The sequence below is a fragment of the Sphaerodactylus townsendi genome, linkage group LG15, assembly GCF_021028975.2.
Source record: "Sphaerodactylus townsendi isolate TG3544 linkage group LG15, MPM_Stown_v2.3, whole genome shotgun sequence".
In the NCBI taxonomy this organism is placed as follows: domain Eukaryota; kingdom Metazoa; phylum Chordata; class Lepidosauria; order Squamata; family Sphaerodactylidae; genus Sphaerodactylus; species Sphaerodactylus townsendi.
In genome coordinates this window covers 39,228,870-39,249,461 of record NC_059439.1, presented here as the reverse complement: position 1 = coordinate 39,249,461, position 20,592 = coordinate 39,228,870, and the positions used below count along the sequence as shown (strand labels likewise).

The 20,592-nt window shown below is 55.0% G+C and overlaps 2 protein-coding genes across 5 annotated transcripts; one reads left to right on the top strand and one right to left on the bottom strand.

Annotated features, from left to right (window-relative positions):
* Window positions 1–780: 780 nt before the first annotated feature.
* On the bottom strand, window positions 781–17,292 carry LOC125444501 (chloride channel protein ClC-Kb-like). 3 transcript variants are annotated; one of them, XM_048516957.1, is made up of 22 exons: window positions 15,163–17,285; window positions 14,748–14,876; window positions 12,882–13,010; window positions 12,506–12,645; window positions 11,100–11,177; window positions 10,600–10,678; window positions 10,350–10,475; window positions 9,844–9,928; window positions 9,304–9,405; window positions 8,967–9,051; window positions 8,269–8,448; window positions 7,997–8,066; window positions 7,595–7,705; window positions 7,300–7,513; window positions 4,948–5,081; window positions 4,719–4,852; window positions 3,758–3,794; window positions 3,531–3,601; window positions 3,372–3,443; window positions 2,238–2,342; window positions 1,900–1,986; window positions 781–1,165 (listed from the first exon to the last, which is right to left on the bottom strand). In XM_048516957.1, exons 1-22 carry the CDS (start codon window positions 15,317–15,319, stop codon window positions 1,034–1,036), a joined length of 2,457 nt encoding a protein of 818 aa, XP_048372914.1. In that variant the 5' UTR covers window positions 15,320–17,285; the 3' UTR covers window positions 781–1,033. The 3 variants fall into 3 exon arrangements, 2 of the variants coding, with proteins under 2 accessions (XP_048372914.1, XP_048372915.1); XR_007246222.1 differs by lacking the exons at window positions 781–1,165; window positions 1,900–1,986; window positions 3,758–3,794 and having other exon boundaries at window positions 2,275–2,342; window positions 15,163–17,292; XM_048516958.1 differs by lacking the exons at window positions 3,372–3,443; window positions 3,531–3,601; window positions 3,758–3,794; window positions 4,719–4,852 and having other exon boundaries at window positions 15,163–17,289.
* On the top strand, window positions 17,232–20,226 carry POP7 (POP7 homolog, ribonuclease P/MRP subunit). Of its 2 annotated transcripts, none has more exons than XM_048516989.1 (2): window positions 17,232–17,367; window positions 19,676–20,226. In XM_048516989.1, the coding sequence occupies exon 2, from the start codon at window positions 19,683–19,685 to the stop codon at window positions 20,067–20,069; it is 387 nt and encodes a 128-aa protein (XP_048372946.1). In that variant the 5' UTR covers window positions 17,232–17,367; window positions 19,676–19,682; the 3' UTR covers window positions 20,070–20,226. The 2 variants fall into 2 exon arrangements, with proteins under 2 accessions (XP_048372946.1, XP_048372947.1); XM_048516990.1 differs by lacking the exon at window positions 17,232–17,367 and adding an exon at window positions 17,783–17,830.
* The last annotated feature ends 366 nt before the right edge of the window (window positions 20,227–20,592 follow it).

Genomic DNA, 20,592 nt, shown 5'->3' with positions numbered 1-20,592 from the left:
TTCTAAGCAACTATTCAATTGGGGGGGGGGGGCAGTCACAGATCCCAGGGGTGGAACAGCAGCCTCAAGTCGATTGACCATTCCTGTTCCCAAGGGAACTCTGGGAAGTGTAGTTCCAGAATGGCAGCATGGGGTTTGTAACAGAACAGCTTGGCAATTTGGTGGGTGGGGCCTGGGGAGAGCAGAGTTTGGGAAAGGGAGGGGCCTCAGTGCTCTGTGCACAAACCACGCCCCTTGAAAACTCCCTCCCACCCACCCCTTTTCCTAACACTTCGTTTGCTCCGCCCACCCTGAGACCGGAATCATTTCTCAGTTTTCTGACATGAATTTTTATTAGTTTAGATATTTGCACTCAACTTCTTTGCCCATCGGGGACTCAAAGAGGCTGACCACGTTTATTTTCATCGATGCCCTTCCTCTCGGCCCCAACGGAGACCCAATATTGTTCTCCCCTCCTCTGGTTTGTATTCACAGCTATGACACAGGTGAGGCTGAGAAATAGTGGCTGGCCAGAGGTTCCCCCAGCCTGCTTTCCTTAGGATAGTGAGAATTCGAACTCAGGTCCCTCAGATCCTAGCCCAGGGGTCTGCAACCTGCGGCTCTCCGGATGTTCATGGGCTACAATTCCCATCAGCCCCTGCCAGGATGGCCAGTTGGCTACAATTCCCATCAGCCCCTGCCAGCATGGCCAATTGGCCATGCTGGCAAGGGCTGATGGGAATTGTAGTCCATGAACATCTGGGCTGATGGGAATTGTAGTCCATGAACATCTGGGCTGGTGGGAATTGTAGTCCATAAACATCTGGGCTGATGGGAATTGTAGTCCATGAACATCTGGAGAGCCGCAGGTTGCAGACCCCTGCCCTAGCCCAACACTCTAACCACTGTATCACAATGGCCCTTCAACCCCTGCCTCCAAGTTCAGAAAAACCAGCCACTCCCTCCAAGCTTCAACCCTGATCCAGGGAGGTTGGGGGATCAAATGCTGGGGGCCGGGGGGGGGGGGCTCTGGCGCCCCTGGGGCTGAGCCCCTCTAGGCCAGGGAGTTGCTGCGTCGGACATCTTCCGGGGCTTGTAATTCTTGCTGATCCTCGGGTCCGTACGAATGCCGAAGGGCCCGGCCGGCAAAGGTGCCCTTGACACAGCCCTCCACGGCAGTTTTCAGCTGATGGGGCGAAGAGAGAGAGAGGGGCACAGTGTGAGGGTCTGAACTCAGCCCTGCACAGAGGAGGGACTATGGCTCAGGAGCCCACAGGTTCCACCCCCGGCATCTCCAGTTGAAAGGATGAGATAGATATTAAAGTCCTCCACCTGAGACCCAGGAGAGCCACTGCCCGTCAGCAAGGACCAAACTGACCTTGGCAGACCAGTGGCCTGATTCAGTGTGAGGCAGCCTGCTGTGCTCATGCGAAGTCCACGGGGGAACCCAAACTCTCTGAAACCACTGGTGGTGGTGGGTTTTCCAGGCCGTGTGGCCATGGTCTGGTAGATCTTGTTCCTCACGTTTCGCCTGCATCTGTGGCTGGCATCTCCAGAGGTGTGTCACAGATAGAAGTGTGTCGCACACCTCTGTGTCCAGTGAGAACGCTCTTCTCTGTTACACACTTCTCTCTGTGACACAACTCTGGAGATGCCAGCCACAGATGCAGGCGAAACGTGGGGAACGAGATCTACCAGACCACGGCCACACGGCCCGGAAAACCCACAAACAACCAGTTGAGTCTGGTCGTGAAAGTCTCTTAAACCACTTCAGCCAAAGTCATCTGGCGAGTTTCTGCACCCACACCTTGAACCCCAGCCCCCACCTGGCCCAAAGTGGTGGGGCAGCTACTGAGAATATCCGTGCAGACTCCCCTTCATCCCACTCCAAGCCCCACATGCTGCCGCTCGGTCCCTCACCTCCTTGAGACCGACAACCCCGACCAGGCGGCCCATGTTGGTCACGTAAGCGATGTGCAGACCCAGGAGGCTGAAGAGGTCGTAGCACTGTTGGGGGAGACAGACGAGGGAGAGCCCCCGTGGGCCTGAGCGTGGGCCCACCTACACAGAACCCGCTCGAGGTTTCGTGCAACCGCTTGGGATGACACACAGCCAGGTGATTCAGGAGCATCCCCCCTCCCCCTTGCTGCCCCCAGGTGAATCGCTCCCAGAATCAGTAGTGGAGGTGGTTGCACGACCCTGGGAGGTCAAGGAGTTCCTGGGCGCCCCCCTTCATGACCTCCTGGCCCCATCCCCACCTGGTAAAGCGTTTCTTTCTCCAGCAGGCGGTAAGGAGCCGGGTCGATGGGCAGGTCTTCCAGACGGAGAGCCTCCTGCAACTGGTGGCACTCCCATTCTTCCACCTGTGGGCAGAGGGAGGGAAAGGGCGTGCCGGGGGGGAGGGGGGTTAAGCCTGGCCCAGTTTCCCATCCTCCTCCCTCAGACATCTGGGGCACTGAACATGCCTAGCAATTGGCCATGCTGGCAGGGGCTGATGGGAATTGTAGTCCATGAACATCTGGAGAGCCACAGGTTGCAGATCCCTGGCCTAGAATATCTGCTGCCCAGGACCAACCCTGCCCACCACCTGGGGGGGGGGGCGCCCAGGAGACCAACCTGACCACTGAGTGTTTTACCCTCGACCTCACCTTAAACCTTTGGGGAGGGGCCATAGCTCAGTGGCAGAACACCTGCTTTGCAGGCAGAAGTTCCCAGGTTTGATTCCCAGATCTCCAGTTAAAAGGACTCCAGTTAAACGCAGGTGATAGGAAAAGGCCTCTCTGCCTGAGAACCTGGAGAACCACGGCCGATCTGAAGCAGACCAGACTGACCGACGGACCAAAGGCCTGATTCGGGACAAGGCAGCTTCTTGTATGACCTCACGGCCACAGAAATGCCATGTCCTGAACCCATGAGCGGAATTACCTCTTGACACCTCTGGACCTCCCCCAAAGAAGCCAAGGGTCTTGTCAAAAGAAGAAGGAGGAGGAGGAGGAGGAGGAGGAGGAGGAGTTTGGATTTATATCCCCCCTTTCTCTCCTGCAGGAGACTCAAAGGGGCTGACAATCTCCTTGCCCTTCCCCCCTCACAACAAACACCCTGTGGGGTAGGTGGGGCTCAGAGAGCTCCGAGAAGCTGTGCCTAGCCCAAGGTCACCCAGCTGGCGTGTGTGGGAGTGCACAGGCTAATCTGAATTCCCCAGATAAGCCTCCACAGCTCAGGCGGCAGAGCTGGGAATCAAACCCGGTTCCTCCAGATTAGATACATGAGCTCTTAACCTCCTTCGCCACTGCTGCTCCAGAGGTCTTCGGCTCAGCTGGCTCCAGAGAACTACAACCTGCCCGCCCCATCGGGTGCAGCCCAGAGTGGAATCTTCCCACGTCTTCACATACCATGTTGTGGTAGCGCACACGCTTCTCTCTGTCGGACAGATGGGCTCCACCCCGTGCCACGCCTCTCAAAGGCTGGAATCAGAAAATACACCAGTGAAGGCAAGACTCAACGGCAAGGTTTCAGGAGAGGCCACTGACTGTGGGACAAGGGCCCCCTACCTCCTCTGCCCCTTCTCCCCAGGAGGTCTCCGCAGCGTCAAAAGGTGGGCCCTCTGTTTCTTCGGACGTTTCTGTGTAAGAAGCAAGCCCAGAGGAAGGGGTTGGTGTTACGGGATTTGGGGAAGGGTTGGCCTCTTCTTCTCCTCCCTTCACTGGGCCAAGGGAGCCCCCCGTCTAGCTGACCACAACAATCCCCCCCTCCCCATAACCCAGCCCATGGACAGTACCTAAGTTGTTGCCTTTCTCTTCATATCCACCAAGCTCCTACAAATGACAGTATTGAAAAGACTCTTCGTGAAGCATCAACAAATGCAGCGAGCCAAAGTTTTCAGAACATTAGAAAACTGAGGAACCTGCAAGAGGTTGTTCCTTCCTCTTCCTCCCCCCCCCCCGACAGTCCACATAAGCCCTCCCCTCCCCTTTTCCTCCTTCCTGGGGGGTGGGGGTGGGGCAAAACAGCCCAGGAAACTAGTGCTGGGAAGCTGGCAATATTGCCTTGGTTGTCGATTCCCACAGCAGTAGAGGGCATTCATTTCTTACAGGCACTGCTTTTATTATGTGGGGAATTTCAAGAAGAAGAAGAGAGTTTGGATTTATACCCCCCCCTTCTCTCCTGCAGGAGACTCAAATGAGCTTACAATCTCCTTGCCCTTCCCCCCTCACAACAAACACCCTGTGAGGTGGGTGGGGCTGAGAGAGCTCCGAGAAGCTGTGACTAGCCCAAGGTCACCCAGCCGGCGTGTGTGGGAGTGCCCAGGCTAATCTGAATTCCCCAGAGAAGCGTCCACAGCTCAGGCGGCAGAGCGGGGAATCAAACCTGGTTCCTCCAGATTAGATACATGAGCTCTTAACCTCCTACGCCACTGCTGCTCTCTACCACTCATTGTGCTTTTTTTTAAAGATTTCACTTCTTTTTTGCAAGCCTAGGACTTTTCTCAGATTTGTAGAAATATATATTTTTCAGAGCAGACGCCATGGTGTCCCCGGGCCCCACTACGGAGACCCCTAGCTTAGACGATTTAGAGCAAAAGGCTGGGAAGCAGACCCAGGCCCTGCCAGGAAAGAATGGTGGCCAGGATGGCGGAAGTTAATTTCAAGGTGAAGGTTAACTTAAAATCAGTCCCCTTTCCCATGAGGTTTGGGGCTTTTCCTAAAGCGAGGCCAAAGTTTCAGCAAGGAGAAACTCACAGCCTCCGGCGGCTTGGCAGTCCTCCTGGGCGATTGGCTGAGCAGGTACCGAAATCTCTTCTCGGCACTAAGCTGGTCTGACAGAAGCGCAGAGAGGTGTTTCCTCTTAATGGACCCCAGCAGAACACGTGATTCTGGGTGGAGGAGGAGGAGGGAAAGGTTTTGAGCAGGTCCGGGGTGAGGCCAGAGCATCTCCAGAGTCCCCAAACTTGTCTGGGCTGAGCCTTACCTTCAGAGTCCACCAGGGGGAACTGTTTGAGGGCAGAGACATCGAGCAAAGTCCAGAGATCCTTGAATTTGCTTTCTCGGGTCAAATATTTGAGATCCGTCACCATAAAGTCTTCAGCATAAATATCGTGGCCTCTGGGAGGGAAAAGGGAGGCACAGAGTGGATCTCAGCTCTGAGATACAACCAGCCTAGACCCTCCTCTCCGCCAGTAAATATTTGTTTCTTTTACTTACAACATTTGTATCCCATCTTCCTGTCCTTACAAGACCCACCAAGGTAACTAATGCTTTATAACATACCGGATAAAATCACATTTCACAGTCATTAAAATAATTACCTTCCCTGCCCCAGAAAAATCCGCCTACTAAACCACTACAAAAATAAGAGTTTTTTGAAAAGTATACAAAAGAGAATTAGAATACATACAAAACCGAAGGGAATCGGGGGTCCTTCTAGACGCAAGGGTCTGCAACCTGTGGCTCTCCAGATGTTCATGGACCACAATTCTCATCGGACTACAATTCATGGACTACAATTCTCATCAACCTGTGGCTCTCCAGATGTTCATGGACCACAATTCTCATCGGACTACAATTCATGGACTACAATTCTCACCAACCTGTGGCTCTCCAGATGTTCATGGACCACAATTCTCATCGGACTACAATCTTCATGGACTACAATTCTCACCAACCTGTGGCTCTCCAGATGTTCATGGACCACAATTCTCATCGGACTACAATTCATGGACTACAATTCTCACCAACCTGTGGCTCTCCAGATGTTCATGGACCACAATTCTCATCGGACTACAATTCATGGACTACAATTCTCATCAACCTGTGGCTCTCCAGATGTTCATGGACCACAATTCTCATCGGACTACAATTCATGGACTACAATTCTCATCAACCTGTGGCTCTCCAGATGTTCATGGACCACAATTCTCATCGGACTACAATTCATGGACTACAATTCTCATCAACCTGTGGCTCTCCAGATGTTCATGGACCACAATTCTCATCGGACTACAATTCATGGACTACAATTCTCATCAACCTGTGGCTCTCCAGATGTTCATGGACCACAATTCTCATCGGACTACAAGTCATGGACTACAATTCTCATCAACCTGTGGCTCTCCAGATGTTCATGGACCACAATTCTCATCGGACTACAATTCATGGACTACAATTCTCATCAACCTGTGGCTCTCCAGATGTTCATGGACTACAATTCTCATCGGAATACAATTCATGGACTACAATTCTCATCAACCTGTGGCTCTCCAGATGTTCATGGACCACAATTCTCATCGGACTACAATTCTCATCAACCTGTGGCTCTCCAGATGTTCATGGACCACAATTCTCATCGGACTACAATTCATGGACTACAATTCTCATCAACCTGTGGCTCTCCAGATGTTCATGGACTACAATTCTCATCAGAATACAATTTATGGACTACAATTCTCATCAACCTGTGGCTCTCCAGATGTTCATGGACTACAATTCTCATCGGACTACAATTCATGGACTATAATTCTCATCAACCTGTGGCTCTCCAGATGTTCATGGACTACAATTCTCATCGGACAACAATTCACGGACTACAATCCTCACCAACCTGTGGCTCTCCAGATGTTCATGGACTACAATTCTCATCGGACTACAATTCATGGTCTACAATTCTCATCAACCTGTGGCTCTCCAGATGTTCATGGACTACAATTCTCATCAACCTGTGGCTCTCCAGATGTTCATGGACTACAATTCTCATCAGACTACAATTCATGGTCTACAATTCTCATCAACCTGTGGCTCTCCAGATGTTCATGGACTACAATTCCCATCGGCCCCTGCCAGCATGTCCAATTGGCCATGCTGGCAGGGGTCGATGAGAATTGTAGTCCATGAACATCTGGAGAGCCACAGGTTGCAGACTCCTAGAGTGTTGGTCCCAAACCATATACATCTTTGAAGGTCAAGACCAGCCCCTTGAGTTTTGCCCGGGAACAACTCAGGGGCCAGCATAGGGGGGCCAAGACTGGATTGACGCAGTCCCTTCTGCCCACTCTAGCCAACATCCCAGCTGCAGCATTCTGTACCAACTGAACCCTCCTCAAGGGTGGCTCTACGTGGAGTGCACTGCAGTAGTCTAATCTAGCTGTAACCAGGGAATCTCAGCCTCTCTGCGGCTTCCCCCTAACAACCCCCACCCCCAGGAAACCCAGATCTCTGGTCACTGGCCTTCCTAAATCTCATCTTCCCTGGAGGACTCAGGCTTCCTGCTTCCCAGAACCCCTTGCTTGTCTGCGCCCAGAGCCCCCCTTTCTCTGTGGGCACGCACCCACTCTTGCCCACAGAGAGCTTGGGCAGAAAGGGGAGCTTCTTCACGATGATGATGCCGTCAAAGAAGGACGGCTGCAGGCGCTGGCTGATGGCGTTGGCAACGAGGACGGCCACCAGCACTGGCAGGATGTGAGACATCTGCCCGGTCAACTCGAAGGTCAGCAGGGCTGTGGAAAGGGTCTGCGTGACCGCCCCGGAGTACGCCGCTGCTCCTGCAGGAGGAGACAGTGACTGTCGTTAATGGGTGCTTTCGAGAACAACCCCTCGTGGGCACCCACCCAAAGGGGCCTTACCTGCCAGGGCGTAGCCAGCAGGTGTGATTCGGATGCGGATTCCCTCAGAGATGATGCCGTCGGGGAATATTTTGGCCATCATCTCCCCATACAGCCGGCCCAGAGCAGCTCCTGTTGGCACAGCAGGGTGAAAGCCTCAACTGGAGAGGAGGCGGGGGGGGGGCGATACAAGCAGGAGCAGGGGGGCTCTCCAGTGATGGGGTGTCAGCTGTTGAATGAGCCAGGGCACTGGGGGTGGGGGGCAATGGGTTACAGAGTTTCAGAGCAAGAGCCAAACAAACGGCTGCTTCGCGTCATCAGACCAACATCAAGACTGGTGCATGTTCCTGTGGGGCACCAAGTGCCCTCAGTAGACCCGGGGCTTATCTGGCAAGGCGGAGCAGCGGTGGCAGAGTTCCTCACCATAAACAAAGACGGGGAGGAAATATCCAGCAGGTACCATCATGGTGGTGGCAGCAAGAAGCATCAGGAACTGCCAGGAAAGAGGGAGAGTGGTGTGAGCCGTGGGGAGCAGCAGCAGGCAGAACAGCAAATCAGCGGCTACCGCAGAAGTGCAAAAATGAGGCAGCAAAGTTGCTGTGAGCGAGGGCCATGGTGCTGCCACCTGTGCCCAAGGGATGGCGCTGGGCATGAGCAGCTCCGCCAGCCCCCCCCCCCAGTGCTTAGAGGCCCACCTTAGCAAGGAGGAAGAGGGCCAGCATTTCCAGCATCGAGACGTTGGGGTGCCTCCACTGGAGCCAGTTGGCATCGTAGGTCAGGTTTTGGGGCTGGGGGGTGAAGCCGCCCAGGGATGCCTCTTCCAGCCCCCAGGTCATGTTGTTGAAGAGGGTTTCCAGGAGCTCCTTCATGGAAAGCTGGGAGGGAGGACAGACAGGAAGGCCAAGAAGTTCCTCCTGGAGCCGAACAGCCGGGAAACGAAGTGGGCCAGGCCGGGCCGACCCGCCTTCCCTTCTGCCCTGGAAACGGGCACGCTGGCTGGGGTTGCTCCTGGGTGCACTCTGCACAGGCTCAGGGGGGGCGTTTGTTCTTCACACCCCTTCCCCTGGAGAGGTTCTCTTTGGAGTCAGAGGGCCCCAGACCCCGCGCCCAGGGAGAGGAAGAGCAGAAACCGAAGAACCCCCCTGGCTAGCCACATGCATAACAATGGCAGCCAGTCCCACCCCCACCCCCCCACCCCCATGAGATGAAATGCACATAATGGGAGTGTGTTCTTGCAGCAGAACGGAGCACAGATCTCTGGTCCCTTTTAATACATTTTAAACATGGGATGGAGAAAGGGATACTTCCTTTCAATTTGTGTGTGTGTGTGTGCGTGCGTGCGTGCGTGCGTGGTGGGGGGAGGACCTTCCTGTGGGTGGAGGCTGTCTCTTACCCTGGCTCCAATATACTGCCCCAGCGCAGGGGGGAACGTGAGGCTTGCCAGAACCAGCGATACAAATCCAGCATACACAATTTTGCTGTGAAGAGAACAGACATGGCCAGTGTGTGTGTGTGAGCACTCGAGTCTCGCCAGCCTCCCCTCCCGTCCACTGCACCCGGCTGTCTCACCCTCACTGGGAGCCTTTGGGGAAGGGGCAACACCTGCTAGCCCCCTTTAGTTCCTGGCTGTTGCATTTGGTGCCGTGTGTGTTTAGGGCCAGCCCCCCCCACCCCCCCCCCCGCCCCCACAACAGCACACAGGAACCAGGTGGGGAAGAAGAGGCCTTTACTTGTTCATCATGAAACAGTTGATTTTTGGGCAGTTCTGGAAGAGCATCAGCATGTTTCGGTGGCAGAAGAGAAAGACGCAACAAAGGACTCCGCAAAGGACTCTGGGAGGGGGAGGAAGGGATGGAAATGCTTTGCTAAAGGCTTTTGCGACTCAGACTTTCACCACACCGCCCCCCCACCCCCACCTCACAGGGCATTTGTTGTGAGGGAGGAACGGCAAGGAGATTGTAAGCCCCTTTGAGTCTCCTATGGGAGAGAAAGGGGGGATATAAATCCAAACTCCTCCTCTTCTCCTTCCCTTCTCCTCCTCCTCCTCCTTCTCCTCCTCCTCCTCCTTCTTCTCATCCTCCTCCTCTTCTTCTTCTTCTTCTCCTTCTCCTCCTTCTTCTTGAGGCCCCAGGACGGACCCCAGGCATTTGACCACGGAGAACCCCCATGCCACCATTCCCTGGGATGGACAGCCCATGGCACCTGCCACTACCCCAACCGTGGGCAAGATGACCCACGGCTAGAGCCAAAGGCCACCTCGCAAGACTCACCCCAGGATGGCGTAGGACAGCAGCTCCGGAAGGTCATAGGGGAACTCCACACGCCAGCTGGTCCGGAAGAGAACTGCCACGGTCTCTGGAGGGGAGGGGTGGGGTAAATCAGCGGGGGGGGGGCATGCGCTGGCCAGGACCCACTTCAGAATTAGCAAGGCAGCTGGGGAGACCACTTGGGGCTTCCACACACAACACTCCGCAATGCACTTTCAATCTATGTGAGCAATTGTTTGCGAGTGGATTTTGCCATTCAACATAGTAAAATCCAGCTGCAAAGCAGATTGGGGCGCGCATGATTCCAGGTGTGTAAAAAACCTGAGCCTCCCAGGAGGAAGTGAAGCTCGGCTGCTTCTTCCAGGCCTGCTGGCAACGCCCAGACCTCCTTCATCCGCTTGTCCATCAGGAAGGGGAGCCGAAGGAGGTGAAAAGGATGTACATCCGACCCCTGTTCAAGGGGCAGGATCCAGACATGCGTACGCACACAGACCACGTGCCACACTCACCTCTGGTGTTGTTGAGCACAGCCAGCAAGCGGAAGGTGAGGGCTGCACACGTGGCGGCAAAGAATCCACGCCAGTAGTCGCGCACAGCAAAATGGGTGCCCGTGACCTCCACTCCAAAGAGCACCCCTGCGGGACAGGAACCCACGGCTCATGGTGGACGAGTGGTGTGGGAGGGGGAGAGAGGCAGCCACCCTTCCGACACATGCCACTCCGCCACCCCACCCAGGCTGTTAAAGGAGAACCCGGTTACCTCCAACAGGTGCCACGAAACAGCACGCCACCCCTACAGCAGCCCCCGCAATCAGCAGCTCGTACTTGCGCCCCGGGTTCTGCGAAGGAGCAAAAGGGTGTGAGATAGACGCACAACAGTGCGCACGAGCAGGGATGCGGAAGGGCGTGGCCACGGCAGGATCTGGGCTGCCTGCAGGGCTCTTCTGCAGTGGCGTAGGAGGTTAAGAGCTCGTGTATCTAATCTGGAGGAACCTGGTTTGATTCCCCGCTCTGCCGCCTGAGCTGTGGAGGCTTCTCTGGGAAATTCAGATTAGCCTGTGCACTCCCACACACGCCAGCTGGGCGACCTTGGGCTAGTCACAGCTCTTCTGAGCTCTCTCAGCCCCACCTACCTCACAGGGTGTTTGTTGTGAGGGGGGAAGGGCAAGGAGATTGTCAGCCCCTTTGAGTCTCCTGCAGGAGAGAAAGGGGGGGATATAAATCCAAACTCTTCTTCTTCTTCTGGATCTCTGCACTCACCTCAGCGGAACCTGCAAACCAGACCATGACTTTGCCTAGCAGCGTGGCCAAGATGGTGGCCATGTGGACGAAGGGCCCCTGCGGGAGGAGAGATGGACGGTGGTTACAAAACCTCTAGGAATTCCCCAGCCTGGAGTTGGCAACCCTACAACACAACCACAAGTCACTGCACAGAACACGCAAAGAATGCAGGTATGGATGCTGTGATGCCTCTTGGCTTGGGTTCAACAGAGACCGAGGGCAGGCAGCTGTCCAACCAGATCAGGCAATTCCTTACCGGCTGGGAAAGGCTCACACCAGCTCACATGGGATCTCCTGACCAGATCCTGTTTTCCTTTGTACTCCTCCACAGTAAACCCAACACATCCAACTCTTGGATTTCAAGGCCTTCGGGCCTCCCTTTAGAACCACTTTCCTGTAAAGCCCCCCCAGCCCCTCGTTTGTGTGTAAACATACACACACCTGCGAACAACACTTCACGATTCAGACAACAGTTCCCATTCCACAATTCCCCTTTTCATACACAGCTTTTCATACACGGCACAAACTCAATTAAAAAAACCAGACCACCAAGTTTCGAGTCCACATAACAGCAGTTGCTAAAGAGGTTGTTCTGACTCAAGGTGTGCTCAGCCTTCAGTGGTCCACTGCAGTGCCGCAGGAACCCCTGCCCAGATCGCCCACCCACCCCAGCCTCCCTTACACAAACAGGCACCCAACGTCCCCCTGGCCGCCCTGAAGACCCCCAGCCAGAGGTGGGATCCAGCAGGTTCTCACCAGTTCCCGAGAGGGGGTTACTAATTATTTGTGTGTGCCAAGAGGGGGTTACAAATGGGGTCCGCTTTCCCGCCTCCACGCCCTCGCCTCCCCGAGAGGCATCCTGCCTTTGAACGTGAAGGTTCCATATAGCAATTGCGACTAATATTGCAACTCCCTGAACTGGGTTAATCCCTTTCAGGTACTGCAATTCATGGATTCTCAGCCTGTCGTGCCTTTTATCTCGCCCGTCTCTATCAAAGAACCTGTGTGTTTCACCATTGCTGTGCGCAGATTTGTGAGTTGGGGCATTTTCTATAATGTGATGATGATTTAGAAATTACCTGGGGCAAAAACATTTTTTTGGGTCGTGGTGGGGTGGCTGCCCATGGGGGGGGGGGGCATCCAACTCAGGTTTTGCCCAGGGCTCAGGTTTGCCTAGGTACGCCTCTGCCCCCTTTGCTGAGCACGGGCTGGCGAGGGAACCTGTTACTAAAATTTTTGGATCCCACCATTGCCCCCAGCCCCTGTAATCCTCTGGGAGAGAGACAGATGGTGGTTCCAGAAATCACACAAGGCACAATGAAGGGCTCCACACCACGGAAGGAGCTGCCACGGTCAAAAGTACTTCCTGTGGGGTCACCACTCACCACTTTCCCAAGGAAGATGGTGCTTCCACCGGCTAAGGTACAGATTATTCCCAGCAGCTTGGCCATGAAGGTCCGCAAGGTGAAGAACTCGTGCAGCACCACCCCTCGAAGGGCCACCTTCAGCTCCGGGATCCCAGAGCCTGTGGGGAGGGAGGGGGGCGTCCAGTTCCGCTCGGGGTCTCTGGAAGGCTGGGCTGCCTTCAGCACAGGAGCTCCGCTCAACCTCCGGAGGAGAGTCTGGGCTCTCAGGCAGCATCAAGCGGCCTCGGAAGGCAGGGCTGGCCAGGGAGGTTTGGGGACCCCTTCCCCCCCCCCAGATGGCAGTCCCACCCACTCCACCTGCCGAGCATAACCACAGGGCAAAAGGTGGACTCACCTGCCGCTTGGGGCGAGATGTATTTGGCAGCGGCAGCAGAACACACCATCAAAGCCACGTGGTACGACGTCCAGGAGAAATACTGCAAGTGGTGGTAGCCCTCCAGGCCGTCGTAGACCCAGAGGCTAACTGTGAAGGCCGCAGGGAGAGACAAGGAGAGACGACAGACAGATGGCCAGGCTGCTACAGCCATGCACCTCTTTGCAGCAGAGCACGTCGTCTGCACCCCACCCCAAAACCACCGATGCGCTACATCCAAAGGGACCCCTGTTAAGCAGCTGAGCTAGACTGGAGTCTGATAGCACATTGAAGACCCCCAAGATTTTCTGGAGCTTCATCTGTACCGCTTGTGGGTCTCAAAGGTGCTACTGGGTTCCAGTCTAGATATTCTGCTGCAGACCAACACGGCTACTCTCGGAAGCTACCAAACAGCCGGTGTTACTGGAGGGAGCGTCTACTCCTTCCAAAGAAAGGAAATCAAAGGTGGGATCCAGCAGGTTCTCACCAGTTCCCGAGAGTGGGTTACTAATTATTTGTGTGTGCCGAGAGGGGGTTACTAATTGGGTCTGCTTTTCTGTTAGAAATTCCATTAGGTCAAAAATGATGAAGTCCTGTTGTTTCCTATGTGGCTGGTTAGCGAAGGTAGAAAACGGGATAATTCTCCCTGGCCCTTTCCACACATGCAGAATAATGCCCTTTCAATCCACTTTCAATTCACTTTGCAGCTGGATTTTACTGTGCGGAAGAGCAAAATCCACTTGCAAACAATGGTGGAAGTGGATTAAAAGTGCATTACTCTGCATGTGCGGAAGGGGCTCCTGTTGGGCTGTTTTAAAAACATGTTTTAGAAATACGGTGAAATTCCTTGTTTAAGGAAAGTCTCCTTTTGATTCCTAGAAACAAAATTAAGTATTTGAAAGTATTAAGTATTTGACAGGCAGTCAATTAGAGGAGAAGTAGTTGTTTCTGTTGGCAGCAGACGATAGGACTTAGTTGCTATAATGAGTTTAAATTATGGACAGAAAGATACCAGCTGGAAATTAGGAACTTTTTTTTTACAGTAAGAGTTTTTTACAGTAACAGAGAAATTATTAATGCCCCGCCCCTGGAATGCCCGGCCACGCCCCCATCATGCCCCGCCCAGCCCCATTGGCGCTACGCCACTGTTTGAATCCCACCATCATGGGAACCTGTTCCTAAAATTTTTGGATCCCACCACTGAAGGGAATCCTACACACAAACCCCCCCCCCCCCCAGCCTGGGAGCCTCCCCACCCAAAGGAGCCCAGGACTGGCAGGAGCACCCCCTGGCAGAGCAGGCAGCAGGAGTCTCAAGTTCTGCTCCTCACTTCCAGAATTGTCTGTTATTGGGAAAGCAAGAGGTCCATCTCCCAAAATAAACTACTGGTTTTGTTGGAACGAGCAAGGTCGCCCCGGGGAGTCTCCGATCCACCAGAGAGCAGAGGAGGAATTTCCCTCTTGCTCAGACCGGATTCCTCCACCGGACCCACAAACACTCTTGTGCGGGGCTCGCTTGGGGGTCAGGCTCAGCTGTTCAGGCAAGCACAAAGGCTGCAGGCCTCTCTCACCCACTCTAGGCAAGAGTTCGTGCCCTTCAAACCAAGGCTCAGAGTGGGGGGAGCTTGCCTCAGTCACGACCCCCACCAACCAGCCATTCCTGGTCGGGGTTCTGGTCTGGCAGCAGCACCAGCTTCAGGGATACAAGCTCGGTCGCAACCGTCATCTGCCAACATCACTTTCTGCCCTTTTGCTGGAGCAGCAGGCAGGGGAAGGGAGGAATCTGCAAGCTTTGGAGTCGCACAGAAACCTTCCTCAGATGTTCTGCAAGGAGACGGGGAAAGCTCACCTCGCTGGAATTTGGAGGTGGCCACATCCAGGCCGAAGCTGATGGTTGCCATGGAGATGCCAAGGAGGAAGAGGAAGATCCAGTCCTCCCCAAACCGGAGGATAGGGGAGCAGACACAGAGGCCCAGGGCTGCAAAGAAGCAGGCCAGTTAAGACCCTCCCGTCCTTGTCCAGCCTGCAGCTGAGCTTCCTTGGGGCCAAGTCTGACACCACCCTGGGGTTCCCAAACTCCAGGGGAGGCCTGGAGATCTTCCAGAGTTCCAAGCGATACCCAGGCCATAGAGATCAGCTCCCCTCCAGGAGGAAGCTGCTTTGGGGGGTGGGGGGCAGTGGACCCAGCTCCGGTTCCCGTCCTCCTTGGGCTGCCCCCCAACCTCCCAGGAGCGCCCTGGCCTGGAACGGGCCAGTCTGCTTACCTTTCAAGGCCCTGAGCAGCAGCCTAGCGCGGCGCCACCCCCGGGGCTCCAGCTCCGGGAAGATCTTGCCGAAGGACTCCTCCAGAAGCCTCTTGTCCGCGAGGCAGCGGGGCTCCCCCTCCTTGGGGCTCTGCTGGCCACAACTGCAGCGCACCATGATCTCAGGGGAGGGTTTGCTTTGGCTGCCCCGCTTATATCTCCCTGGGGCAGGGGCCGGAGCTGGATGGAAGCGGCCTGGGGTGGCCAGATAGGCTGGCCTCAGCCAGGTGATGGCAGGTAGGGCAGGAGGAGCTCAGGGTTTGCGGAGAGGAGCTGGGGGGGGGGTGGAACGACTGGGGGCCCTGATGAAACCGAGGACAGGAGGCTGAAGGAGAGGAATGCGGAGGAAAGACAGGGAATAGCAGACCTCCCCCCCTCCTCCAAGGCAAAAGGCCAGGGTGGGGCCAAACACAGGTTCCTCCTTGGAGCAGGGACCCCCCCCCCTTCTCCTTGGCGTTTCATTAAGTGCCTGGCAGCCCTACCAAGGGGCCCATACAGGCTGTGGCCGTTGTGGGGCAGGCCGGCGGCCACCTTTAGAGGTGAGCAACTCCTGCTGTTATTTGTGCTCCAGGTACTCTTGGCCGCCAGGGCCCTACAGCAGGCTGGGGTTGCCAACACGCATGGAGAAACCAGACCCTGCCCCTTTAACAGAAGATGAACCTGTTGCGCAGGGCAAAGGGCACTGTCCTTTCCGTGGGGGGAGAACAGTGGCCCCGCTAAGCCTTGGCGGAAGGGGCAGGTGGCAATCGGCAGCCGGAGGAGCTCCGCCTCTGAGCAGGGCCCTGGCTGGACAGACAGGTGGGGCTCCCAGGCCGGCCTCTCCGGCAGGGCTGTCCAGCAACCTTTGACCTGCAACGTGCCGAAGGATTACCTCCCTGGGTGGAAAAGTCCACACCGGACCCTGAAGTGTCCATGGAAATTGCTGTGCAGCCCCCCCCCTCCCCCCATACACACACCCTGGTGGAAGAAATGCCCTCCCCCCATTTTGGCCTAGGACCCAAAGGGGAGAGGGGGAGGCAGAAAACACATTTGGGGGGGGGTGGAAGGCGAATGCCATGGCTGGTACTCAAGCAGTGCTGGCCTGGGGGTGGGTGGGGGGGGGTCGTTGGTCATTGCCGGGAACAATCCCAGCAAGACCTGGATTCAAGTCGGGCCCGATCCCTCTGAGTGTTGGCGGAGGCTCTCCCCTGCACCCGAGGAATGGCTCAGCTTGAAGAGGCTGGAACCAGGAAACCCAAAGGAGGCTGAGGCGGGGGGGGGGGGCAGCCCCCCAAGAGCTCCCAAAGGTTCCTCAGTGTCAGGACGTGTTGCTGGCACCCGAGACCGGAGCATCCCCTATCATTGTGCATGTGTGTGAAGGGTGTGTGTGTGTGGAATTGGGCAAGGAAGAAAAAATGACAAGATGGAAGAAAGGAAGAGAGTTGACTCCTTGGCCACGTGGCAGCATGACGGGTCCTTTGCGCATCCCTGGCGGTGTTCGTGCCCCGGGGGAGGGCGGGGGGGGGTGTTTCATGTCAGCTATCCAGCTCCGCAGTCCCAGCCCAAGAAGGGACCCCAGAGGCGAGAGGGGTCGGAAATCGAGGGCCACGTTTATTGTTGCAAGAGGCAGAAGAAGCCGAGAGCGAGGGAGGGTCTCTCTCGGGGTCCCACCGAGGTCCGCATCGTCACAGCATCCCGTCCTCCCGTTGCAGAGTCTCCCCGGGGAAGCCCACCTCGTGCGCCCCCAGGACCACCCCCCACCCCCGGCGCCACCGTTCCTGTCCTCGTGTCGCCCCGGTCAACTGGAGGGGTCAACCAGGCGCCACGGGGGGGGCGCAGGCACGGTTGACCGCCATGAGACCGGACTCAGACCCCCGCCAATGGCGAGACCCCCGGCAGGGCTGGGGGGGGGGGGCAGCGTCACGCCTTCAAAGGGCCGCCCTGAGGCGGAAGCACCTGGCGCGCCAGCACACCTGGACTCCTCCCCCCTCCCCCCCGCGGCAGGTGGCCACCCGGAGGAGGCGCAGGACTCGGGGGCGGCTCCTGCGCCGCGACCCCACGTGCGCGCGCCCTGCGCAAGCCCAGACTCCCCCTGGCGCGTGCGCTGCCCCCCCCCCCACGTTCCCGATAGGAAACGGAAGAGGCGGAGGCGCGCGTGCGCGGAGAAGCTCCTGCTAACGTGCCCAGGTGGGGTCGGGCGAGGGGGACAGTGGGGGGAGGCACCTGGGCCCGGAAGGTGGGGGGGGGGCTGCAGGCGGGGGCATCGCAGGGCCCCCTTTGCCATGGGGGGGGGGGAAGCCTCACATGGGAGGATGCCCTCGCCCCCCCCAAAGCAGCCACTGGTCTAAATTAAAGAAGAGCTTTAACACTGGCCAGATTCAATCTAATGCCTTCTATGCTGCTCTATGGCAGATATCAACAAATTGACAAACAGAGGAGGCTATGTCCATGCAATATGGGTCAGGTGGAGACACTCGATCATACCCTCTTTCATTGTGTAAGGTTTGCAAAAATCAGAATGTCACAATCTGCACTTATCCCATTTCTGTATAACAATCTAACTGATGCTCTTAAGATACCTATGCTGTTGAACAACATGGATCCCACAGTGTGTGAGAATGTAGCAAAATTTCTGCTAACAATAATAGACGTAACTCTAGATGAATACCAACCAATGTCTATGTATTATGACCACATATAGCCAGCAGTAATTTTGCTAGCTTCTGTCAGTATCCGATGACGTTTAAGTGAGTTAACTTAGCTGAAGGAATGTCCTATAGTTACAGAAGGACCATGTATATATTTTAGTATTCAGTATTTTAGTACCAGTGTCTATAATTGTGAGCAATAATGGGCAAATTTTGTATGCTGATTTTGTATGTTTATTTTATGCCAATAAAGGCTTGTGACACTGGGGGGGGTGGGGGGGTGGGGAAGAAGCGGACAGATGTGCGCCGGCTGCAGTTTGGTTGGGATTCTGGACCAGCTCCAGTTCCCACCTGGAGGTTGGCAACGCTGGACAATGGCGCTCCCCTCTTGCTTAAAGAGGAGCCTCAATGATCCACTCGACAAAATGTCCAGCATATTTCTGGGGACTTGTGCTTGCAGAGGGTGACCCCAAATAATGAGTTAACCAGAGGTTACCTCTCCCTAATTTGTTTCTATTTGTATTGAGAAAATATATGGATTTTAGGGTGTTGTTGTGGGTTTTCCGGGTTGTATGGCCGTATTCCAGCAGCATTTTTCTCCTGACGTTTCACCTGCATCTGTGGCTGGCATCTTCAGGTATGATGCAGGCGAAACATCAGGAGAAAATGCTGCTGGAACACGGCCATACAACCCGGAAAACCCACAACAACGCCCTAGTGATTCCAGCCGTGAAAGCCTTCAACAATATATATGTAATTTGTTTGGTATGTTTATTGCAGAAGCCCGGGGTTTGTAAGAGGCTTCTACTGCACATAATAATTTTGTTAATGAGACAAAATAATTTTGTCTATTGAGAAATATCCATACAGTCTTCTTAACTGGATTATCTTAAATTGTTATCTGTAAAAACAGAGTTATTGAAGTGACGATATGAGTTGAAGACTTATAGGCATTAATAGACCTTTATGCATTTTTGGGGCAGTGTGTCATTTATTCAGCCTTTCGTTCATTTAATTGATTTATTCGATTTATACCCCGCCCTCCCCTGAAGGGCTCACGGCGGCTAGCAACCAGCAAATAACAACAAAATACTAATCAAATATCAAACCAACATCAAACCAGAAAACAACATCAGTAGACATAGTCCCTTCGGGGAGGGCGGTATATAAATGTAACAAATAAATAAATAAATAAATATCAAAACATCACCAAGCGTGGCTTAACAATAATAACGTTTAATAACATAGTAGCAAAATATCATAACATAACAGCAGCATCATAAACATAATAATATAACAATAACATAAAATAATAATATAGAAGTGAAATGACAATAACACGTACCCCATTTATTGATGGGTGATTCTCAGGAAGGGAATTTGGTGGTGGATAATCTGCCTGGATTGGTTGTGGGTTTTCTGGGCTGTGTGGCCGTGGTCTGGTGGATCTTGTTCCTAACGTTTCGCCTGCATCTGTGGCCAGCATCTTCAGAGGTGTATCACAGAGGGAAGTCTCACTGAACACAGTGTGTAACAGACTTTCCTCTGTGAGACACCTCTGAAGATACCAGCCACAGATGCAGGTGAAATGTTAGGAACAAGATCCACCAGACCACGGCCACACAGCCCGGAAAACCCACCACAACCAGTTGAATGTGAGCTCCCAAAGGCACCTGGTGGGCCACTGCGAGTAGCAGAGTGCTGGACTAGATGGACTCTGGTCTGATCCAGCAGGCTAGTTCTTATGTTCTTATGAATCCGGCCATGAAAGCCTTCGACAAATCCACCTGCAGTTTGACAACCATCGCACCTTGTCTCTCCCCCCTCCCCCACCCCCCTTTCCACAGAGCTGCCATGGCTGAATTGGGCTACCCGACCGAGATGGAGTGTGCCCTGCGCCGCCGCCTGCCCCGCCGCCTCCCACGCCGCTGCAGCGACATTTACGTCAACATGAAGACGGACTTCAAGGCCCAGCTGAGCCGCTGCCAGAAGCTGTTGGCGCCCGGTGGGAGCTGCGCCGAGATCTGCATCCACGGCCTGGGACTGGCCATCAACCGTGCCATCAACATTGCCCTGCAGCTGGAGGCCACGGGTGGCGGGTCGCTGCGCTTGGCGGCCAACACCTCCACTGTGGAGCTGGCTGACGTGGCGGAGCCGGAAGGGGACGGCGACGAGCCGCTGGCCAGGACCCGGAACAACTCTGCCATCCACATCCGAGTGTGCCGCGTCACCCCAGAATGAGGCTCTTCCCAGCCGCCGGCTCACGCCCTCCAGAGGAAAGGGGCCCTCCCTGCCACCCTGGAATGCTGCTGGCCAACTGCTGGCCGAGCCCCAGTGGTGGTGAACCTTTGGCACACCAGATGTTATGGACTACAATTCCCATCAGCCCCTGCCAGCATGGCCAATTGGCCATGCTGGCAGGGGCTGATGGGAATTGTAGTCCATAACATCTGGAGTGCCAAAGGTTCGCCACCATGGGCCTAGGTCCTCTTTCCTCAAGTCTTTGGGGCCTTCCTATCCATCCAACAATGAACAACCCCATTCCTCCCTCTCAGTTCCCTCTCCTGACTCTGTCAGGTGGTTTCCCTCTTCTCTGGCCTCTGGGACAATGTTGGACAGTTGGACCCCCATACAAACACCTCCCCAAGACTGGGCCCCCTTCAGCACCCCAAAAGTGAATTGAGACCAGGAGGACGATCCAGCCCCTTCTTGAGTTGATCAGGCTGACTTTCCCAAAGTTGAAAGGAACTGGGCCCCAGAGCAG